This window comes from Dendronephthya gigantea, unplaced genomic scaffold (assembly GCF_004324835.1).
Source record: "Dendronephthya gigantea isolate DGI-Jeju-01 unplaced genomic scaffold, DenGig_1.0 000000F, whole genome shotgun sequence".
Taxonomy (NCBI): Eukaryota; Metazoa; Cnidaria; class Anthozoa; order Malacalcyonacea; family Nephtheidae; genus Dendronephthya; species Dendronephthya gigantea.
The window spans coordinates 5,898,533-5,922,149 of NW_021163010.1; the positions used below are offsets into that span (position 1 = coordinate 5,898,533).

At 37.2% G+C, this 23,617-nt stretch overlaps 3 protein-coding genes across 3 annotated transcripts; all 3 read right to left on the minus strand.

Moving 5' to 3' along the window:
- Positions 1-4,960: 4,960 nt before the first annotated feature.
- On the minus strand, positions 4,961-21,348 carry LOC114530276 (aspartate--tRNA ligase, cytoplasmic-like). Its single transcript, XM_028551916.1, has 20 exons — positions 21,095-21,348; positions 19,978-20,071; positions 19,604-19,633; positions 19,401-19,458; positions 19,188-19,280; positions 18,831-18,933; positions 18,368-18,470; positions 11,833-11,907; positions 10,950-11,012; positions 10,670-10,781; positions 9,884-9,931; positions 9,605-9,691; positions 9,156-9,247; positions 8,850-8,905; positions 8,698-8,766; positions 8,356-8,433; positions 8,020-8,143; positions 6,572-6,683; positions 6,321-6,392; positions 4,961-5,499 (listed from the first exon to the last, which is right to left on the minus strand). The coding sequence occupies exons 1-20, from the start codon at positions 21,259-21,261 to the stop codon at positions 5,408-5,410; spliced, it is 1,728 nt and encodes a 575-aa protein (XP_028407717.1). The 5' UTR covers positions 21,262-21,348; the 3' UTR covers positions 4,961-5,407.
- LOC114530368 (beta-1 adrenergic receptor-like) lies at positions 11,914-14,758 on the minus strand. Its single transcript, XM_028552022.1, has one exon. The coding sequence runs from the start codon at positions 13,297-13,299 to the stop codon at positions 12,277-12,279; it is 1,023 nt and encodes a 340-aa protein (XP_028407823.1). The 5' UTR covers positions 13,300-14,758; the 3' UTR covers positions 11,914-12,276.
- Positions 14,827-18,356, minus strand: LOC114530483 (beta-1 adrenergic receptor-like). Its single transcript, XM_028552084.1, has one exon. It carries the CDS (start codon positions 16,430-16,432, stop codon positions 15,476-15,478), a length of 957 nt encoding a protein of 318 aa, XP_028407885.1. The 5' UTR covers positions 16,433-18,356; the 3' UTR covers positions 14,827-15,475.
- Positions 21,349-23,617: the final 2,269 nt, after the last annotated feature.

Here is a 23,617-nt window from a genome sequence, read left to right on the forward strand (position 1 = left end):
GCACGGATATAAACCGGGAAAGAAAAAGTGAGAAGAGCTTTGAAACAATTTGGATTGTATATATTACAGTTGCAGTTATAATACTCCTGCTTTTTACAGTGGTTTTCTTGGTATGCTATAAGAGACGGAAGAGCATGCGCATGCGTGGCCAGTCACATGCAGAAATCCCCAGGAGCGAGGTTAAGCTACACGAATACGATATTCCTATAATCAAGCAAGACAATTGCAACAACGGTAAAAAAAGCAGCAATGAGCAGAATGATCATATTTATGAGACATGTTCTGAAAAAAAATATGAAAGTCCATCTACATGTGATGGTAACATGTACCAAGAGTTAAATCGCAATGCAGGAGAAAAAGAGGTTTCGCATTACCAACCCTTAATTAAATCTGTACAGTACGTTAAACACAATGCCGAACACGAACCGGGACACAAAGGCAAAACGGATCAATATGCGATAGATATGGATAAATAGGGGTATAGTGTTAGTTGAAGTTTAAAAAGGGAAGTACAATAAAAATGTAGTTCGGGGCTGTAGATAAGTGGAGTGGAAATTGACAAATGCTAAGGGAATGACCAATGCACAAAGGCCCTTATCTAAACAATGATGACTACGTTAGCTTTGAATGTTTCAAACTTCTCTGAGCACACGTGGTCTATATTTCTGTATATTCATAAAAAAACAGACAGTTTCTCATATTTTGATGTAAACGAAGCGTTTGTTTGACCACAGTTACTAGAATATACATGGTTTGGAGACTAGATGGAAGTACAATACAACTCATTATCTATGTTATTGTCCAGGTTTATGCAAAAAATGGTTGCTTATCCGTCACATCTCTATTGTATTTTTTCAACTAACCCAATTGGGTATTTGCCCAACTAACCAATAGAATGGCTTAGCTTAGCTCCTCAACCGTGACTTGAACAACATGCTAATTCAGACCTTACTATTGGTTTATTTGTTCAAAATACAATAGATGCACGTGGCGAATAAGGAACAATTTTTTGCATAAATGTTCCCCGACATAGTTAATGAGTTCTATTGTAGTTTTATGTACAGGGTGTCCCAAAAAAATGTCCCCTCTATTGAAATCAAGCCTTTGTTCGAATCTGATTGCCTTAATATTATGATAAACCCAATTGAAAGCAAGACGCTTTATTTGAATGCCTCAACCTAATAAATATGCTATTTACACACTACTGCGTTGATCATGCATTCAAATTCCAACAAAAGCTTCATTTCAATAGCGGGGACTTTTTTTTGGGACACCCTGTAGTCTCTAAACCATGTACAGGGTGTCTCAAAAAAACCGCACACGTAAATATGCAAGAAATTAATACAGCTCTAAAGCGCAATAGATAAGCACCTCTGGGAATTGAAAATGGCTCTTAACCCTTCATTTATAATGCCAAAAGTCATCTTAGCTGAACTATGGTGCAAACCCGAACAATATTAATATTCTAGCATATTTAAGTGTTGCGTTTTTTTTGAGACACCCTGTATATTCTATTAACTATGGTTTGACTATACGGCTGGTTAATCTCTAGTAACCAGAATCTTCAATCTTGTATAAACAACTCCATTTTATAGACAACTTGCGGTATCTGCATGTATCGAGGATACAGATATTAAAAATCGTCTAACAAAGGGCTGTTTACATGATCGTATATAGGCCAATATCAACCGGCACCGGATTCGATTTTTTTGGGTCGGTTGTATAAAAAAGAAGTTACATAGTGGAGGAGTTGCCAATCTGAATAATGTATTTTGGAGTTGACTACGATTTAACTACATTCATAACGTAGTTAGGAGTTATGACCAGCCTCTGCCGGTTTTTAGATTATCGGAAAATTTCCATATTAGTGCATCATTCATTAACACAAAAATAGTCACTTTTAACAGATAATATTTCATGTGATCGTAGTTTTTTAACTGGTTTATATTTAATAGTAAGGAATTATGTATTTACCCGCATGATTAAAGTAAAAAAATAATGTGCGCTTCCTATGTGTTTAGCGCTTATATATATACAACTTTGTAAATAAATAATAAAGTTTATGCACTCATTAATTTGTATCATGATTTGAAAACATATTCCAGGATTTGACCTCGACCACACAAGGGACTGGAGGGAAGTCCACACTTTTGAATCTGTTCAATCAAAGTCTTACTTGTAGTCCTGTTCAGGGTCTGGTATGACGTCAATGTAGTCCAATTCAGGATGTACCAGCGCTTGATAGTGTGAAGTTTTGATTTCTCTATCGATAGCATTCAGTTCTTGATACTCAGTAGGAATACTGCTCGTGGATGGATTGACAGATCGCGTCTCCGGAATCGTCGCGTAAACATGGTCGTCGACATCGTGCAATGCCGACTTCGTGGAAACATCGTAATTGTGCGGAACGGCGCCGTCCCGTCTTCGGTAACCGGCCTCATTCGACTCCTTTTCTTTCCTTTTTTTGACACAAATAAAGCATATTATTGCAACTAATACTATTATGACAACAACAAGAACCGATATTGTAATCCATATTACGTGGTTATTTTTTCCATCGCCCGTCTTCTCATCTTTTTGGCCGGCACTGCTGTCCGTTGTTGTAGTGTGTGGTGACTGTGTGGTTTGACCGTTTGTTGTATGCAAAATAGTTTGGTTTGTTGTTAGGAGACCGCGGGAATCTGAACGATTACCGACAACGGTGAAATTCCTAATAACAGAACCAGCTATTTTGAAAATGATGCACAGATCAGTGAATCTCGCATTTCGTCCCATTATACAGCGAAGTCTTAAGTTAGCTATTCTGCCCAGATATTTCGACAGCATTGAGGATAAAGAGGCAGTCTGAAATTTCACGAGCCAGTTGCGAACGCGTTGAGTACCCCTTCTTTCACGGCTTTCCAAAACGAAATCGACATTTTTCATCCTTGTCCAGCTACCAGTATTTCCAGAAACTGAAAAAACCTGCGGATTCTTTTGCCTTATTTCACAATGACTCGATCGGATTATGCGACTGACCGAGGCCTTGACGATTCCGTTTAACACCGGTGTTTGCCTTTGCCGATATATTTGGCAGTTTGGAATCGTTGTGTCGTCAGCATTGATACACCGGTTCTTGGTTGAAACGTAGGTTGTGTCCCTCGACACACATTTACAGCTCTTGCACTCGTTTGGCTTCGTACTTCTTCCGTTATTACATGCAGCATTTAACGAGACACAGTCAATTTTATCTTCGTCAAACAGCAGTATATCACCGCTCGTTTGTCTTGTTACATTTATTCGCACACGGACCGTTCGAGCAGACAAAATACCTTGCAACGACAGAATAATAACAAGGAACGCCTTGAACATTGATTCCGAGAGGATATGTTTAGGTTCAGCCATTTCGAGTCGCATGTGTTACGACGCAGTTTGCACTTCGATCTCTACGAAGGGCGATTCAATCTTCGACTGCTCATTACATAATATATCCCCTATTTACAAAAATCTAATCAAAATAGGGAAAATATGTTATGTAGATAGAGACAATTAGCTTTCCGCCCACGAACTCAGCGTGATTCTTCATGTATAAACACCGGTCGATTTCAATCAAGTGCTGAGATTGACAATCGAATGTTATAAATGACTATATAAAGAAGAGGTTATCAAATCACGAAGTTGGTATTGGGGTGTCGGTGTATGTTTTCCGCTAAACCTAATACGGCCAACCTCCCTAGCCTAGGCCTAGTTACTGTTAAATGTGTAAAAATAGTCGGGCAAATATTTGTATTTGACAAATAAAAACGAAAATACCGCCATCGGCTTTGGAAAGTATAGTCCTATACCATAGTATACAACAATATACAACTCATTATGTTAAGGTAGGTGATTTATGCAAAAAATTGTTCCTTTCTCATCACATGTCTATTGTATTTCCAATAGCAATCTTCTAATTAACATATTTTTCAAGTAAAGGTTGAGGAGCTTAGCAACTAGTAAAACGAATGCCATTAGTAAATTTGGCTAAAATACAACAGACACGTGACGAGAAGGAACCATTTTTTGCATAAACCTGGACAAAAACATTGTTAATGAGTTGTATACGTACTTTTATTTACTTGTCTTTAAACCGTGCATATTCTATTAACTGTGATAATATAAACTAGCATGGGGCAGTGGTACAGATATCTGATATAGAACGCTGTTTACAGCGCAATTGCATCTTTTGAACACTGATAAGGCAACAATACCTTTGCAAAACGTCTGACGAATCATCCTAACCGCAACTTTGGTAACTTGCAAAACGTGTATAGACACCCCAACATATCTACATGCATTTGTGGTAATAAACTTGGTCAGGGAAACAGACGAATCTCCTTCCATTGACACAAAATATTCGGCACCTATATGGTGGATATCAACTGACTAGTTCTTTGATATCAAGTCAAGCCATATCTGCGCATATTTATATTGTTGCAACCGCTGAGTGGGACTTTCTGGAAATAGACAACTTTGACCATCCATCCACGTGATGACCATATAACATAATTTCCATAAATGAAACTATGGTACTAAAACATCCCCTTCTCTATGGTTCAGTCCTTTAGGTATTAACAGAGCCGAACGGATACTTCTCACAAGATCTAAATACCGGTTTCTCCACAGGTTCTTTCCGGTTACCTTCTTTTGATAGATGCAAAAGAGCGAGATTATGAAGTCCTGGTGTATATCAAATGCTCTTATATGCGTGGTCATCCGGTAACTTATCCGATCATATCTATCAGAGGAGGAAAATCGCAGAAAAAATCGCCCGAGTGAACTGGCCTATAAGCTTCACTCGTGTCCAAGAAGTCTTCGTATTCTTCCAAAAGACAAAGCAATATAAACAGTTTCAGAATTCAAAGAAAATTTATTGTTTACTAATGGGCTGTTCATATGGTCCCACTTGCCAGGATAGAAGTAGAAATAAACGATTGGGCATTTCTGTCCTTAACTACAATTAGAAGTTAACTAGCCTTTTATACAACTGGGCCAAGGTCGATAATTTTTATCTGCAGTTTAGAGGCCAATGTTAGACTTTTTCCTCAGAATTCGGTTTCACACATCTTGTAAATTTACACAATGTTGCAAAATCATTGCTGGTAACTTCTTCCAACAGAAAAAAAGTAGAACTGCGAGAAATTAATCCTCTTAAGATGTGATCATATGAACAGCCTTGAATTTAAACATTGCTCGAAACTTTTACAGCATATAAGAATTATTACAGCTAAGTGCATTGTGAAATTTAATTAAAATAGGTTACGTGATCATATGTTTGCATGCCAATGAGTTATGGCAAGGATTTTTCGTGACAAAAATATTAGGGGACAAGAGATAAATAATTATCGTCGATAAAAGCTTTTAATATTTGTCTCAACTTCAACAACGTTCAAGGAGTGATTCGCTTCGGGTCACGTGGGAACATGGAAGATTTGCGTACATTACCCAGATTGAGGTAAAGCATGACGACCCGTTCCAAACCTAAGAAATAAAAACGCGTGTTTTCTCGGCGATCGTAACAAAGTGTGTATCAAAAAAGGTCAACCAACACATAAGCAAACTATTATACGCCTAGTTTTCATCAGCGATGCGCTACGATTCATTATGATTCACGATGATCAACGAAGTATACAGCTGTATGTATGTATTTTATTGAAAGACATTATCGATGAATTACGACATATGAAAACCTGGCTTTATATGCGAAAAATTACTGGATTAACGAGCGTTTCTTAGACTGTTTACGTTTAGGGAGCTGACCGAACAAATAAGCTGTGAAATGGTTTAATTTTATCTAAGGTGTGCCATGCGAGACTGCACAAAGGGATATATGAAGTGAAAATTTACTACCCAATATTTTTATCCAATAAGAAAATCAAATATAAAAATATACACTGGCTCCAAACATGGAAAGATTGTGTGAAATTGGATGTACATGCTAAGTAGGGGCATGTTCAAGGTTTACATGCCCTTTGCTTCGCCTGAATATCCCCATCATTGAAGACGTATGTATAGCCTGTTCTCCACTAGGCGAATAAATTCGCCTAGTGCAAAACGGGCTTATGCAAAAACTACAACCTCGCTCTATCTCGTACCAAGGGTCTTTTACCCCTCTACCTGGGGAATTTACCGAAGGCTATCTTTTGTTAAACGATGCGACCAAACGTGGTCGAGAGCTGAAATCCCAGTAGTTTTTTCACAACATTGTATAATTTGACAATTTTTTCTCGATGCGGTAAAATATGTTGCCATTCATGAGGCAAAAGAGGGATCTATTTTAATGTTATATTAATGCCACTTACCTATGCCACCACCAGCATGAGGAGGACATCCATAACGGAAGGAATCAATGTAAGACTTGATTTTATCCAGTTCTGAAGATTCAAAACAAAGTTAAATGTTGACGGCGGAAAACAAACGACCAACCCGGGGAGGTTGCAAAAAATGGAACTCGTGTCCTCCTGCTGGAATCAAAACTACTTAATAATATATAAATGCAATTTTCTAAGAGTTCCTACAAGTTAAACTGTCTATGAACATAATGCATACATACCTATACCATGAAGTTTTGCTCGCTCCGTGAGAAGTTCAGGGTCATGCACTCGCTGGGCACCAGACAATATCTCTTCACCACGCATAAACATATCGTAAGAATTACTGTACATCTGGACGAAGTGGAAAAAACATTGATTAATTGCATGCATGAATATCCATTGCTTTTACCATCGTCAGGCGTATTAGAAGTGCCACCAACCCCGAATCGGAATTTTTACCTCGCGTGCGTAGCGCAGCGAGGTCTTAATTTGCCCAGCGTTTATTTTTCTGTCGTGTCGAGAATTTTATTGGTTGAGGCCAAGATCCGGCGCCATATTTGGAAAACTGAATGCGAAATTAAGCGCGTGATCGTGGCGTGATTGCCACGACGCATGATCTGCTCGCCCTGCTGTTTTTGTGTTTCAATCTCATTGCTTCTCTATTCCTGAATCCTGATCAATAGCGAGCAACTTCGACAAGCTCTTTGAGAAATATGGCTATCCTTCGTTTGTTTTTCAACGACAATCCCTTGACTCGCCAGGTAGCTGTATGTAACACAGAAAGGCGAGGAGACGGTCAACGTGCTGTCGACAATTGCTTGACATGCCAGGAAGCTTTATGCAATGGAAGAGAAAGGCATGGAGATAGCCAACGTGCTATCGATAATCCTTTGACTCGCCAGGGAGCTGTATGTGATACCCGTGTTTTGGGTATCCCCAGGCTCAGATCCCTAGTGTTATGCGCATCCCCGCTGGGCATGCTGAAACACTGAATGTCGATGACTATAATAGCCGACGCTCCTCATGAGTCATGCACGTATTGCGGTATCGCGATTGAAACAGTAAATACAGAAAGGATGCTTTGGATGGCGACAGTTTTTGCTGGCTGAAAGCGAAACGCTGAACCATCCAATTCTAAAATCCAATTGACTACACTTGCGGCCACAAACATTTATCTGTTTGTTTATCTGCATGATTCTCTGTTTGTTAACACAAGGAGCGGACACATCCACACATTGTGTGCCTATTCTTATAATAGATGGACTACCACCAATCAGAGTTCAGTTTTAACAAAGGCATTTCCCTTCTCCGGATGGCCTAGAGCTCCATGCCTAGCACAAGCAACGCGAGGTTAATGCCTAGCGGGCATCTTGTTTATTATTATCCTGAAATAGTTTTTGGCTTTTGAAAAACACCCCTCATTGACTTTTCCCGGTTATGGACACCGTTTATTATCATATAATTTCGTTATTAAACATTGCAAATTAGTGCAGTTTTTTTGTCTTGTAGAACTTCATCACTATACGTAGCCTATACATAGCTACATACTTAGTGAAATACTTACGAAATTAGTACCAGCTAGGTTACCCGGTACTAAAAAGAAGCCTTATTGCCCCCTACAACTGTTTGGTCGTTTAATATTTACTTGATATTTGATATAAGAAATTCCAATGGCAAAAGATTCTACCTTGTTATGCGGATCAGGCATGGTGTAAAATGGGCGGACGGCCAAAGGATACTTGTCCAGAATATAGAAGTCAGTGTCGTACTTTTCTCGCACGAGTCGTCCAAGGAGTTTTTCGTTAGGAGTACTACAATGAGTAGAAGAGAAATTTTAACACACAGTATTGGGGAACTGAATGCAAATCATACAAAGAATGCAAGATAGGCGCCTTAAGGATTTAAAATATTCAAAAGTAATGTCCAACGGTTATATACGTTGCCGGCAGCAATTTCATATGTAACCCCAATCAACATCTTCCAGTAGAGAAATTGCCAAAGGGCTCATATTTGTGTATTGTACCTCAAATCCTCCTCATCCCCCATTTCAATACCGGCTTCTCTGAGCATTTTCACACCTTCTTTGAACTCAAGTATTAAACTATAAAAAATCAAGGGGTGTTATATCTCCACTTTTCACGCCCGTGCTTTGGAACAATTATGTTTCGTAGACTTCATATACAATGTGTGAAAGATGTTACATAGCTACATTCTTATTGAAAGAAAGGAGTTCAGCACAGTTTCGTAAACAAGAAAATAATGCAAAAAAGTTTTAAAACCTAGCCGTTTCAACAGTATACACATTTTGTCCAAAACTACGGTAATTTCACGATGAAGCTAAAAAAAATAAAGAGGTAAAACTTACGGAGGCTCGAGAAACTTGAACGGTTCCGATGGATATTGCTTTTGGACTGTTGCAATCTCCTGTTGGAAACTAAAAGAATGTGTTTAGTTTACTTTCACACAAAACATTTTCGCATGGGTAGAAAAATTGGTCACCGAAAACCATGTACTAACTTGTCACGAAGTCCTTTGAAAATGGCAATGAATGTCTCCCCAATCACTTTGACAGCCTGAAGAGAACAATATTCGGCGAATTGGCATTGCAGAGTGGATAGTTGTTAACAGGTCCTATGTTTTAAATTTAATCTATATTATATTTTTTATTATCTGTTACTAAAAATCATCACGGTCCGCTCAATTTTCATGCCAAATTTGAAATTTTCTCCGCCAAAACTCAACGGTCCGGCACTGCGGGTCACTGACCGCATAAGGACCAGTCATACAGAATTCTCCATTGCGTGCGAGAATTTTTATACTTACCTCGTGATAATGCTCGTAAAAGGCCATCTCAATATCCATACCAACAAACTCTGTTAAATGTCGGTGGGTATTGCTATCTTCAGCTCTAAAAACTGATCATTAAAAAAAGTATCAATCAACACGGAAAAAACCCGGACAAGCTAACTGTACAAACATCAGCATTTTACAAATATTTCTCGGTGAATATTTCCTTGCTGTTTCATTTCTGCATTAATTTTAAACAAATTATACATGGCTGCATGGTACAAACCAAGAGAGATAAGTTCCATAGTTCTAGTTAAATACATGATGTATGATTAAACTGAATATTGTATCTCAGCTGAGAATTATGCAATGTGAAAGCTTGCTTTTTGGAATAGGTAAAAATAATAAATGTTCCATGCTTATATATTATGTAAGCCGCTATATAATATAAGCTAACAGTAAATATCAGAATTACTTCACTTTACCTCCTCCGATGGTGAAAACCTTGCCAAAGTCACCACTAATTGCAATTTGTTTGTACAGCTGCGGAGACTGGGCCAGATAGGCACTTCCTATTGTCAAAAGCAAGGAAAAGAGGTCCTATTATATCCGTTTCGCCCGCGCGAGCGATGCGCGCTTTGTTTTCCAGGCCCGTCACGGCCGCCGCATAAGCAGTATTCAGGCGATTCCTAAGAAAACTTAGGCGCAGTACACACGTTTTCCGCACGTAGTCCATATCTTGTAAACAAGAATAAAATATTTACCTTTGAAGTAACTAACTTTGAAAACGTTGGCTCCTCCTTCGCTAGCGGCTAAAACAACAAAACTCAAATCAGTATTATACTGGAGCTGTATTTTAATCAATATGACCAACGAAAAGTTTTATCCAAATACACCTTTGAATGTTAAAGATTACGTTCATTTTGAATACATACATAATTTTACACTTTTAGTCTGGTTGTTTATACTAAAAAAGCAAGTATTTGGCCGCCATTTTCTTTTATTTATATATATAGGATAAATTTTGCAAGACGAAAGTCGAATAAAAAAGATAACAGCCTTGACACATATACTTCACCAGGGCTCTCACAATTTTAATATGCATATTCTTTACCGCGGGGAAGGATGCTTTGAATAAGCTGAGACAAAGAAGAAAAAGATAGAGAAAAAATATTCCTCTCTCCCCTTGATATAGAGTCAAGCTTTTCTGAAGGCCTGTTTACACTTGCGATTTTTGCTCAGATTTTATGTGCGATTTTCTTCTTTTGACAGATGTGAACGATTGAATTAGTTACGGATGTTCAAGTAAGAACTCTTATACATCAGAGCATTCGTAACAAGTCACTCGTTCACATCTACTAAAAGAAGAAAATCGCACATAAAATTGCACCTAAAATTGCACCTAAAAGTGCAAGTGTGTAATCGGGCCTTAAGGAAAGTTATTTAGAAGTGCATGAGAACGCTGTAACTTCACTAACAGCCCTATTCGTCTAAAGCCCACCATTGCAAAACAGCGCTTTTGAAGAATTGTTAGTACGCGATCTAATTACCTGAGATAATTTTTGGCGTGTGAATTTCGACAAAGCCTTGAGATGTCAGGTAATCGCGGAAAAATCGACAAACACCAGCTTCAATTCGGAAGAGAGCTTGATTAGTTGTAGTCTGTAATATAACAAATATGCAATGTGATTATACGATTTTCTAGTGACGATATTCGCGACGTCCTTTACGGAAACAGTGTGACGGCCAATCAGGAGACTGTAAATTGAATTGTAAATTATTGTACATGTAACTATATTATATATATCGTACAAACATGTTGTCACCTACCCGCAAATCAATATATCGATAATCCAACTTTACGTCTTGACCAACAGTGGCCAGTCCAGATTCCTAAAACAGTTCGTTACCCAATGTTTCAAGAACACAAATTTGGCATACATGAAAGCATGCATAGATGAAAGGGTCAGAGGAAACAATGCTTAAGGTTACATCGCATAGAAAGTCCTGTGGTGCCTATAAAAAAGTCGCGTTTTTTGATAGTCGATGTATATAAGTAAACTTTCCCAACAAAACTATGAAAATAGTAGTTTAATCGGAATAATGTTTGTATAAAAACTTGAGTTTGAGTGGGGGCATGTGGAGTGTAAATGATTGCAATTTTCATACACTAAACATTGTGAAACTGTCATATACTAAACATTGTGATGAAACTTTTATATACTAAACATTGTGATGAAACTTTTATATACTAAACATTGTGATGAAACTGTCATATACTAAACATTGCGATAAACTGTCATATACTAAACATTGTGATGAAACTTTTATATACTAAACATTGTGATGAAACTGTCATATACTAAACATTGTGATGAAACTTTTATATACTAAACATTGTGATGAAACTGTCATATACTAAACATTGTGATGAAACTGTCATATAAACATTGTGATGAAACTGTCATATACTAAACATTGTGATAAACTGTCATATACTAAACATTGTGATGAAACTGTCATATAAACATTGTGATAAACTGTCATATACTAAGCATTGCGATAAACTGTAATATACTAAACATTGTGATGAAACTGTCATATACTAAACATTGTGAAGCAATGGGGAATTAATTTCAAAATCAAGGTGGACGGTATATAATTGTAGCTGGAATAATTGAGAGAATAAACCCACGATATTCATGACTTATACCTCTTCAGACTCAGGTCGAGATGCATCTTCGATTTGAAGGGGCAATCTTGGAAATGCTTGACTAATACAAAACACCTGAAAAAACCCAAAAACTTTTGACACCGTTTTTTGGATAATTGGCGCGACACCTTGCGTGACATGCAGTAAATGATAGCAGGTCGGTCTGCTACAAGCGGACAGCTTGGAAGGGTAGCCTGGTAGCACAATCTATAACGTGTCAAAGAATATTAACGCTGGGCAAATCAATCACCCGTGTGCTATATAGAGCAAAACAAAATTGCAAAAAAATTTGTAAAGTAAACAACGAAGTTAAAACATTATATAACATCAGTTATATCAAGTGGATTGTAATACAACCGTTTACAAAATTCGCAAAGCTATATATTTTAGTCACTGCATGCCATTTTACAACACTTCCTTACAAAACTTCACAGTGTTCTTCTTTTATATAACTGCAGCTAGTGATTGAGTTTGCATGCTATTCTTGCTCAAATCAATACTTATTCGTCCGTCGATCTGTCGTGCGTGGCATGTAAATCGACGAATAAAACTTGCAGCGGTTTCCCTGAAGGCGGATTTCCTCCAAAATACGTACAGTGGGTTGAACAATGAATGCGAGAGGAGAAACGTTTCACCCCAAGGAGACACAAGATAGATTCCCGTGAAGCTTTCCGGTTCGGTCCAGAAGTAAACAAGCATGACAACGGAGGGAATATAGGAGATTATAAGACCAAAGACAATGACACCACTAGCACCAGTGTTTCTGTATGATTGCCGTTGCGAGGTCTCCGGCTTCGATACGACCGATGGCCTATGGTTTGTGTTGATCTTTCTTACATGGGTTTTAAGCAGCTTGTAAACCCAGATCCAACTTACAAGAATGAAGAAAATACATAGCCCTATAGTCAAGGTGGCAATTGCCTGAAGAACCTTGAACGATATCAAGCCAATGTTCGAAATTACCACAACAAAGGTCGCAATCCAAACTGCTGCAACAACCACGTTCATGCGAATCTTTGTCAGAATCGCTTGATACTGGTAAGGATACGCCAAAGTGATGAAGCGTTCAGCGCTTATAACAGTTACGGACAACAGCGAAACCCCAAATAAGAAATACGTCGCAAGCCCCTTGGAAGCCCATAAAATACAATTACGTGTACCGTATATCTCCTTGATAAACTTTGCCACGAGGAGGGGCAGTACTACGGCGCTCACCAGCAAATCGCTGAAAGCCACCGAAAGTAGCGGGATATTGGACAACGTGCGTACACGAGGGTTCTTCACGTAGCAGATTACAACAAAAACATTTGCGATGATTCCAAAAAGAGACACTAACAAGCAAATAGCTATGAGTGCTATATTGGTGTAAAGATGAACGCCGGTTGCTGGCAGTGTCCAGTAAAAGGTTACGAAGGAAATGTTGCACCGTTTTACTTCACCCGCAATCGTAGTGTTCAGTTCAGCCATGAATTTCTAGCAAGATTTACGATAACTTCGATCCAATTCAAATCGGTCCCGCCTCAGTATATCAAGTTAAATTTCGCACACAGTTTTTCTGTTTTTCATTTCTACAAGTAAGCTGGACTCTTCTTCTATCGTTAAATCACGAGTTCCGAAATAAATAACACTGTTACTGTAAAGTTGTCGGCTGAAAATATTTTACATCGACATTCGAAATTCGGTGAAATGATGTACAAGGTAAACCTCGACGATTTTATGCAAAAACTACAGTACTTCAACGTTTACAATTACAATGTCAATGACGTCCTCACCGACTCATCATCACTCACTCAATATCACAGACTCAATCGACGAGTTTCTACACACAACATAATATTTAAAGGAAAACTGTTGTGAGTTGGCACACATGCAGTTGGCCGTCTTCCCTCTTGTCGATAAAAAGTTTAAAAGCAATATGCATGCATGCATATTTATGACGCTTTTGCAACCAAGAAACTTTAAAAATATTAATTTAACACCAGCTGTTTCCACTTTGCCACCTGCGTGTTAATTTAAGTGTTCAAAATCATTTTCAAGGCGAAGGATTTTCGCGAAGAGGCAGTAAAACACGTTCGACAATTTAAAGAATATACCAGTGACAATATTTTGTTTTTCCGCGTGTATAAGAAGACAGCTCATGTTATCAAACACTTTCAGGTCAAAATCTAAATGTTTACTTAAGTTGATCAAATTTAAGACAGTAGACACACAATTATATAATAAACGACCAACTTGCAATTTTCCAATAAGTGAAATAATGAAACTTTTCGACCAAAAATCACTTTGATTGGCGCGGTATTTTTGTAACTTTTTCTCACTTGAAAATCTGTATGATCGTTAAAAAAGACGGAGCTAAACACAATATATATCTTGCTGATTAATTGTTCTCCATTATGGCAATTTGTCTGACGCCGGCGACTGATCAACGCAAATAGGCAAAAAAACAAAACAAGTCGACAAAAGCAATAAATATAATTTAGAAAAATAATATTGCGACACATGTATTGTCATATGGCTACTTTGAAATTAGAAATTCTGCCTTACAGTGCCATGCTATTAATGTACTACCGCATCATATTCTTACTTCTATGACTATGGGCCGGCGTTGTTAGATAAAAACACGTTTATTATAGAATATGCAGTGTTTTATTGGCAAATCCGCCATTGTGAAAAGCAATAATACCACTGTGCGATTATCGTGTTTGATCCACTAATCAGGAAGCAGGTATAAGCGCCCTGAGGGGTTAGAAAATTCTCAAAAAACAATTTTTTATTATATAATAAAACAAAAATACACGGATGCTTGGAAATACGGAATTTTTTTCTCGTGCTGAGAATGATACCGCGTATACTATTCTCTATATAATTGCAGGTTATATCAATAAAAATATACTGTTCGCGTAACTCACCTCGCTCTGCGACAGGTGCTAAGTTTTACCATCGACTATCGAAGGGATAGTCTTCGTTTCGTAGTATTTCCCCTTCGATAGTCTATGGTTTAACGTTATAATAACATACCATGATCGCAGGCTCAAAGTCAGAACTATAAAATTACGACGAGAGTCAGCGGTTGAGACCAATCAAAGAAACCAATCGAAGACGGACACGTGCTTACTGCACACCGACATTACTATTATTATTATGAAGTGTCTGTCACAAGCATTATTTTCGCACTTCACGGGCACTTTTCTCACTGCGTAGAGACCACGCATGCCTTCGATCAGTTTCGATCTGACAGATTCCTACGTGACGCGTGTAAGGCACGCATTGCGGGGTTTTTTTACGCTAGAAGGGGAGTTATCTAATTTTGACAATAAATGTATTAATATATTGCATATATAGTCAACAAATTACTAAAAATACTCTAAAAATGATAAAATATCCAAAAACAGCAATCATCAATCCAGCAAAGTGCGAAAGCGTGTGCATGCATGACGTTAAATTTAGGGATTTAACAAAATTTTAGGACAGGAAAACCATTTCTATAGTTAAAGCTGTTTTCCACTTATTTTTTCCACACTATATCTTTCAACTTCTAGGTCAACAAACGCAGACTAAAATATGCTGAAAATTAAGTTCTTATGACTTACGCATGCAGCCCTTACATTTTTGATATTATACGTATTCTGCGCCAAATCAAAACTTATTCTACACCTGGAGTCGTCCATCGACGAATAAAACTAACAGCGGTTAGCCTAAATGTGGATTTCCTCCAAAACACGTACAGTGGGTTGAACAAAGAATGCGAGAGGAGAAGCGTTTCACCCCAAGGAGAGACAAGAAAGATTCCCGTAAAGCTTTCCGGTTCGGTCCAGAAGTAAACTAGCATGACAACGGAGGGAATATAGGAGATTATAAGACCGAAGACAATGACACCACTAGCACGGGTGTTTCTGTATGATTGCTGTTGCGAGGTCTCCGGCTTCGATACGGCCGATGGGCTATGGCTTGTGTTGATCTTTCTTACATGGTTTTTAAGCAGCTTGTAAACCCAGATCCAAACTATAAGCATAAAGAAAATACATAGCCCTGTAATCGAAGTGGCAATTGCTTGAAGAACGTCAAAAGGTATCAAGCCAATTATATTTGAAATTACCACAACAAAAATCACAATCCAAACTGCAGCAACAGCCATGTTCATGCGAATCTTTGTCAGAATCGCCTGATACCGGTAAGGATACGCCAATGTGATGAAACGTTCAGCGCTTATAACAATTACGGACAACAGCGAAACTCCAATTGAGAAATACGTCGCAAGCCCCTTGGAAGCCCATAGAATACAATTACGTATACCGTATATCTCCTCAATAAACTTGGCCACACAAAGGGGCAGTACTACGGCGCTCACAAGCAAATCGCTGAAAGCCAGCGAAAGTAGCGGAATATTGGACAATGTGCGTAAACGAGGGTTCTTCACGTAGCAGATTACAACAAGAACATTTGCGATGATTCCAGAAAGAGAAACTACCAAGCTTACCACAATGAGTGTTATATTGTTGTAAAGATGAACGCCAGTCGATGGCAGTGTCCAGTAAACGGTTGCAAAGAAAATGTTACACCGTTTTACTTCACCTGCAATTGTAGTGTTCAGTTCAGACATGAATTTTTTAGCAAGACTACTTTAGTCCAGTCCCTTTTTACGATGTATATCTGGACGTTTAACTAGACTCGTGCCAAATACGAGACCGCCTTTTCTTTTTTGAACCGTTCTTTAGAAATTCTTCGCAAAATTCCAACACCGCTTTATAGCTACAATAATTTCGATGCAATTCAAATCGTTCCCGTTTCAGTATATCAAGTTAAATTCACACAGTATGTAAATTTTGTTTCTTGTTCATGCAAGCAGGCTGGACTTTTCTTCCATGTTCGTTAAAGGCATTAATTATAATGCATATAAATTGTGCCTCTCTTAATTAAGAAAATTGTGAAAAAATTACACTGTATATATAAGATGTCGGCTGAAGGTCATTTACAACGAGACTTCAAAATACGATCTCTAAAAACGATTTTCAAAGACTACCGGTTAAATTTTCTACGTTTATAATGACGTCTTTAGTATATTTGCTGCAGTTGCTTTATAGTTTATGAAAAACGGCGACAGAAATCGACCGATTCTTTCAACTTATTTACAAATGAACATCCTCTCAACCAACTGCACCAGGCAGTGAAATCGACAACGCGAGGAAAAATCTTACAATCGACGAATATATTTCCACACACACAACAGATCATTAAAAGTAAAGGCTGTTGCCAGTTAGCAAAAGTTTTTGTCTTCCTGCTGTGTCGGTAAAAGGTTTAAAAGCAATATATGAATGGTTATGACGTTTTGCCCTTATAAAGGAACCTTGAGCATCAATCAGCAGCTGTTTCCACTCTGCCACCCGCATGTCAATTTATAAATGCTCGAAAGAGTAATTTCATTAAAGTCAAGGCATCAATTTTTGCGCAAGGACTGTACAACATGTTCGACAATTGTGAGTCTTTGTTTTATCCGTGTAAAACAAAAACGCGTACATGCATGATCGGGTCATTATACTGATATACGGTATTTATCTTGCTGAATAATTTTGTACTGGATTTTGGCAATTCAAAATTGTGGGCGCGCCTAAGTAATGAACGCAAATATAGGAAAAAATAAACGAATTAAAACAAATAGTCAAAGCATGCAACAAATTCATGGGCTTATCGAAAAAATTAATATCGACATGCACATGCACACGTTGGATAATATGCCGTGAAATTAGGAGTACATTCCCTTTTAAAATTCGTATGCACATAACCATACCCATGCCCTATTGTAACTATAGGCTGGCGTTGTTATATAAACTTATGTTGTTATATAAAGAGATGAAATTGAAGGGTATATCCATTTTACATAAACAGTAGAAGTATACTGTTTGCGTCGCTTACGTCGCTCCGCGACAGGTGCTACGTACGTTTCACGTCAGGGTGACGGTGACGTCCCACGGTCGGGAACATAAAATTACGGTGAGAGTCAGCGGTTGAGATCAATCAAAGAAACCGCTGTAAACGTCATCGGATTACACCGCGACTGGCGCGACATTTTGAATTCTACACCTTCTCATGCACCCGCCTGAAATATAACAATTGCACAAAACGGCTAACTTTATAGATTTTCGTATGGGCCCTTTTAGATATTAGTGGGTCTAAAGTCCATCAAGGCACCTGCTAGTTTGATAAACATCTCATTTCCAAGACAACACGTAGGTTCTCAAGGACACACGGCACTCAAGGACAACACGTGAAGTTAAGTGTACCGAAACTTGAAATTAATTATGTCTGGACGTATTACCCGTTCGTGGACCGTGACCAATTTCAGTCATTTCGAAGCGATGTGTTTGAATATACACCCCTCATATTAAGTGGCCAGGGACGGCCTTATAGAATATAGTCTATAGATCTTTATAACGTATGATGAATTTATGACCGATTGGTTTAGGGATACAAGACATTGATGCAGACCGAAAACGAACACAGTGTGTATTTTTTTGAGAGTGTTTAACGCCCACAATACCTTAGCAACAACAATTTCCACATCAGATTGGGAACAAGACTGAATTTTCTGGTCGGGTTTTTGAACTACCCCTTCTACATCGACGATCGATTCTTTACTGACACTATAATAAGATATAATTCAATTTGTTATATGGTATACATTATACAGAATTCAAAACGCGGGAAGTGTTGAATCGGTCCATCAGAAATGGTTTAATCACAGTAACTTTATTAAGTTCGTTTAATGTAGTGAGAAACTTAAATGTTTCCTAATCTAGATATATAGCCCCTGTCATCGAGGTGAAAGTGAAAATCAAATTTAGCACTGTACAAAAACGGGGTCCTCAACAATTGCTCGCTTTTAAGTACTACATGGCTATTGGATGTGAATTAAATAAAAGCATTATATCATATACTAAATATAGATGTATATATATCTATATATATATACAGTGTTTTATTCAAATTAATATAAAACTTACTTTGCCGTAAATTTTACCATCTGTCTACTAATAGTCTCGCTGACTGCACAGATGGCTTGAACAGTAAATTGCCTCTCCCGTAGAATAACAAAACATTGCTTTCCTAAAACAGAAAGTATTCTTATGTCAGTGTAAAATTGATACTACATGAAGGTAATTTTTCTCTAATCTGTTATAAATAAGTTACATTTATAATATCCCAACCCCCCCCCTCCCCTCCCCGGGAAAATGCATTTTGATTTCTTTTGAGAAACACAAGGGCTATACTATAGCAAACTTGATGTAGTATTTTCAAATTATTGAATGAAACATTCATGCTTAGTTATCCTTAAGGACTTAGTGCAAAACATTTCTTACCAGTCCCCCTAGATGTATGCAGACGACCACGGACTAATACTCTTTCACCAGCTTTCTCTGGGAGGAGATCTTTCACCTTTGTCCAAACTCGTTCTACAAATATTGACAAAGTTAGTCACTAACATATGCAATCTGTGTTTGACTGTATTATAAGTAAGTAAGTCTACTGAGACCATAATTGACCCTATTATTTAGCATAGATATACACTGTACCTGTCCTTTCATGAGATTGATTCAAAGGTAAATTCCCATAGCAATCTTTAGAGACGTCCTAAAATTTACTGCATGTTAATAAAATGCTTATAATAGAAAATTAATAGCTCCTCACTATATTCTATGTAAGATTTATAAATGTGGGTCTTGCATTTAAAAGGCATTATATTTTTAAGTTTATGACATTAGTAATTAATAATTACCTCGGCTTCATTTGCTTCAGCCTGTTCAGCCTAAAATCAAGGTAACATAGTTTGAAATTTATAGTTTTGAAATTTGCAATGAAACAAATTTTATTGCTGGGTGGTTAGTGCTTACAGTGTATGTACCCAAGTGTTCTTTTATTAAGTATTCTAATTATAAGAATGACACCCAGAAAAATTTTTTTCCAGTGAATGAAATCAATGCATTAACATAGTGACTGTACAGCTTATTACACTTCATTTCATTCAATGTTTTATTTCACTTAATGAATTGGGGTGAATGAAAGAACATTCTCTAAGATAATTAATCGGAACTCAGTTGAGTATTGTATTGTATATTATCTAATTAACCCCTCTAGAATATTGGTATGCACCTGTTGGGCCTGCCTTTCTGCTTTTTTTCTTGCCTTCTCTTTTTCCTTTTCCAGTTTCTTCAATGCACTTTTGGATAATGGTTGACCATCAGGGCTAAAGCAAAAGAAATCAAAGAGTTTACATGTTTAGAGATTCCAAATATTGTAGACACATTAGTATAAAAAACAGGTACAGATTGTAGTGGGAAAGCAGATTATAGAAGCTGATAAAATAATTGTCCAAAGTTCAAATTTCTTTTCTGTTTTGCAATTTTTCAAGCTAGGCCAGTAAACATGAATATTTATTTCCCCAACTGATTTGCATTTGTTTTATGTTTTGAATTTATTATAACATTTACATAATGACAGGTAATAACTAATAGGTGTTCACAATACTTTCACTTTAAATCTGGTAACAGGGATTTTTTTCACTTATAAAGTACAGTATGTAGATGCATATGACTCAATATCAGTCAAAAGGGTCAATATTTGCAATTACACTTTACTTTTGGTCCTAAAACTGCTGAATTAACAAATTGTTTCTTGTTTATTCATCCCAAGACTTTCCTTTCTTTCCCATAAACTGGTCAATGCTTGTCTTTAATACATTACAGTAATTTCAACAAATCTTAATTATCCAATGCAAACAATAAACACCTATACTATTTACCAAAATCATTACTCTTTTATATTACTGAACGTAATACTAATTTAGATTAAAATACCACAAAGGCTTCATTGAAACAATAAGATTTCTTGGAACATTACAGTTATTCATTCTATAAATGACTGTGATTTCATTGAACACAGCAAAAGCATATTTTCAGAATGCTATGCAAGTTCTAGATCTAACTGCCGGATTTGTATACGTTTATGAGATGCATTCCAGGCGAATATTATACTAATTATCAACATATTTAAATATAAAGTTCTCCCAGTCCTAACATAATTTATCGAATTCTGCTCTGTTCTAACTTCTAAATCGATGAGATTAGTCTAAAAATTAACTATACTTTTTCTTTCACTTCATCAAATGACCAAGTAGCAAATTAAGCAGAATTAGGCACCCTGGATTATTATAAAAATCGAATACTTCAAATACCACATATTGATTTTGGTGTCGATAATTGTACATTACCCAATTGTTGCACCATTCTCAGTAGAAGACATTCTAGTCAACGCAGGGAAATTCTGTGTGGTAGTTTTCCTTGGTAAAATCGTCCCGTGGCAAAGACGTGATGCTGTCGAAACACTTCTGACGTTAAAGAGAGATGGATTGCTCGCTAGCCTGAGAAATCTCAGCATGCAACGCCAGTACAGCTTATGCAACGTGGGAATAAATATCGCAAGATATTCGAAAGAGAAAACGGAAATGACCAAACTGTTCCAACCACTGAGCTATATTATATAGCTCAGTGGTTCCAACTTCCATCCATCAGTTGCAATCTTGGCCGAGCCCGCGATTATATAAAAAGTACTAGAACGTCGAGTATATACCACTGAGCTATATAATAATTCCTGGAGGACCGGCTCGCCACCAAAAAGTGTAACGAAAAAGATGGCGGATTTTCAGCTTTGCTGACGCCACATGGTCCCCTTTGCCCATGGTAATTACCACTGACATACCGCGATACAAAGTCAAAAACGTGTCCATCACCCTCCCGATTTTTATGAAAATATTTTTGGTTTTCGGTATTGTTTTCGGCATATATTTTCTCCGCGTTTCATCTAAAAAGACTCTTTTTCCCTGTTCAACAAGTTAAATGGAGAAGTGATTTTTCGCTCTACATATGATGCTGTGAATGGCCTAATTCACCTATCGGGATATCAATTTTTACCTCAGGTAAGCCGGTTTTCACAACATTTTCGTTTTTCGCCTTTGGTATAGACAACTACCAAAGCGTCTGTTGCAGTTTATTTCTTTTGAAATTAATGTTAAAAACGGCAAATATGCTGCAGAGTGCAGCCTTTTTGATCAATGGTACATGACTTAGTTACGCTATGAAAAACTATACTTTATGAAAAAGGATCAATAACTGATCTTTTGAGTTTTGGCTATGTCTTGCCAGTTTTGGCTTTTGAATAGAACTCTTATGGCATTTGCACTGGAGCTTTCACTCATATTTAATGCCAACTCATGAGTATTTTCAGCCAAACAATTAAGATGAATCAATATTCAATCCTCCCAGTGAATCTATTAGTCTCTCTATTGATCCTTTAGATGAATTTAAAACATTAAACATGATGACTGTGTGAGTGCTGATACAAAATATTTTACTGTCAGATTTCAACAGTGGTTGTTAAAAGTCTAGTATGTTATCTTGTTTGCCTTGTCAAATGCAAAGTCAATAATCATGGCTTAATAGACTTCTTGGCATCTTGCACCTTGTTGATCAAGCTACAAGCTTGATTGTTAATCAGTTTGCAATGGTTTTTATTCCCCTCTGGCTCTGTCCTCTGGGTGTACTTTATTGAGTACAGTTAAACTTGGTCTGATCTCTCTTTTTTAGGATGAAGATGCTATTGAATTTGGGGATGGCTTTTTTGCAAATTACTGGAACATTAAACTGTTAATTTTACCATGTTGACTTTGTTAGTCATAGTTAAGATAGTTATTTAAATGGAAAATAAATTTATACAGACATGCATTGACTGAGCAGTTTGTTTTCAATTTGCAGCAACTTCTGGACAGTTTTACCCTCCCCACCATTCAAAGGAATATTATCATGGGGCTAATCAGGAATTGAAGGTTAATAGATTATAGACTAATGGAGGAATGAATAGGCTCAGTTGCATTTTCATGAATTCATGAGACATTTGTTGAATAGCACAACTAGTACCATATTCTTCTTGGTAGTTGGTACTATAATAAAATTTTTGTTATTTACCATAGCCTTTCCTTGCATTATCTGGAATATGATTATGATTGGAAAATGCATTACTTGGGATACAGTAAGATAGGGGTAACTTAGGCTAGCTATAATGACCTGAATGAAAATATCCTATGCAAATGACTTGAAGTACTATTACTATATAATCAGCTGCCCAGCATCTTGCATGAGGTTTGGCCTTTTTTTCCTTGAGTTATGGGCTGATATGCATAAGCATGATGTTCTAAGGAAAACATCACATAACAACATATTTTCTGCCGGTAACCTTTAGTCGGCGATTGATATCCGAAAGATAATCCAAATTTCTGACAAGACTCGAAAAATATTCAAGTATTTTCAAAAATTTTATACAGAAATGTATGAATAATGAAAATAAATAAATAAATAAAATAACCTGTCAGCTAATCGTATATAAAAATCCTTCGTCCACAATTTTTTTTTACGTTTTAATATTAATATTTTCTCTGGCATTCGCAAAACAGCGTCCACGATTGTATAGAACTGAAATAAACGCCTTATTGCAACGCTTTGTAGCACAAAAATAAATCGAAAAATACAAAACAGCAAGGTTTCCAATTCATGTTTCACGGCAAAAAAAATATTCATAAAAAACCAGGGGGGAAATACTGTTGTTTAGATAAACCAGGGGGGAGCATCTCTCGTAGCGGGCTCAGATTTGAGCCTGGTCAGTGGTAATTACCCTGGGCAAAGGGGACCATATGGCGTCAGCAAAACTTCTGCGCAGTGCGCAGAAGGCAAAATCCGCCATG

Coding starts and splice junctions, on each gene's coding strand:
- LOC114530368 (XM_028552022.1), bottom strand. CDS start 13,299: ATGGCTGAACTGAACACTACGATTGCGGGTGAAGTAAAACGGTGCAAC.
- LOC114530276 (XM_028551916.1), bottom strand. CDS start 21,261: ATGCTGAGATTTCTCAGGCTAGCGAGCAATCCATCTCTCTTTAACGTC. Junction 18,471..18,830: donor ATGGTAAAATTTACGGCAAA/GTAAGTTTTATA, acceptor ATCTTATTATAG/TGTCAGTAAAGAATCGATCG. Junction 8,144..8,355: donor GGGGATGAGGAGGATTTGAG/GTACAATACACA, acceptor TACTCATTGTAG/TACTCCTAACGAAAAACTCC.
- LOC114530483 (XM_028552084.1), bottom strand. CDS start 16,432: ATGTCTGAACTGAACACTACAATTGCAGGTGAAGTAAAACGGTGTAAC.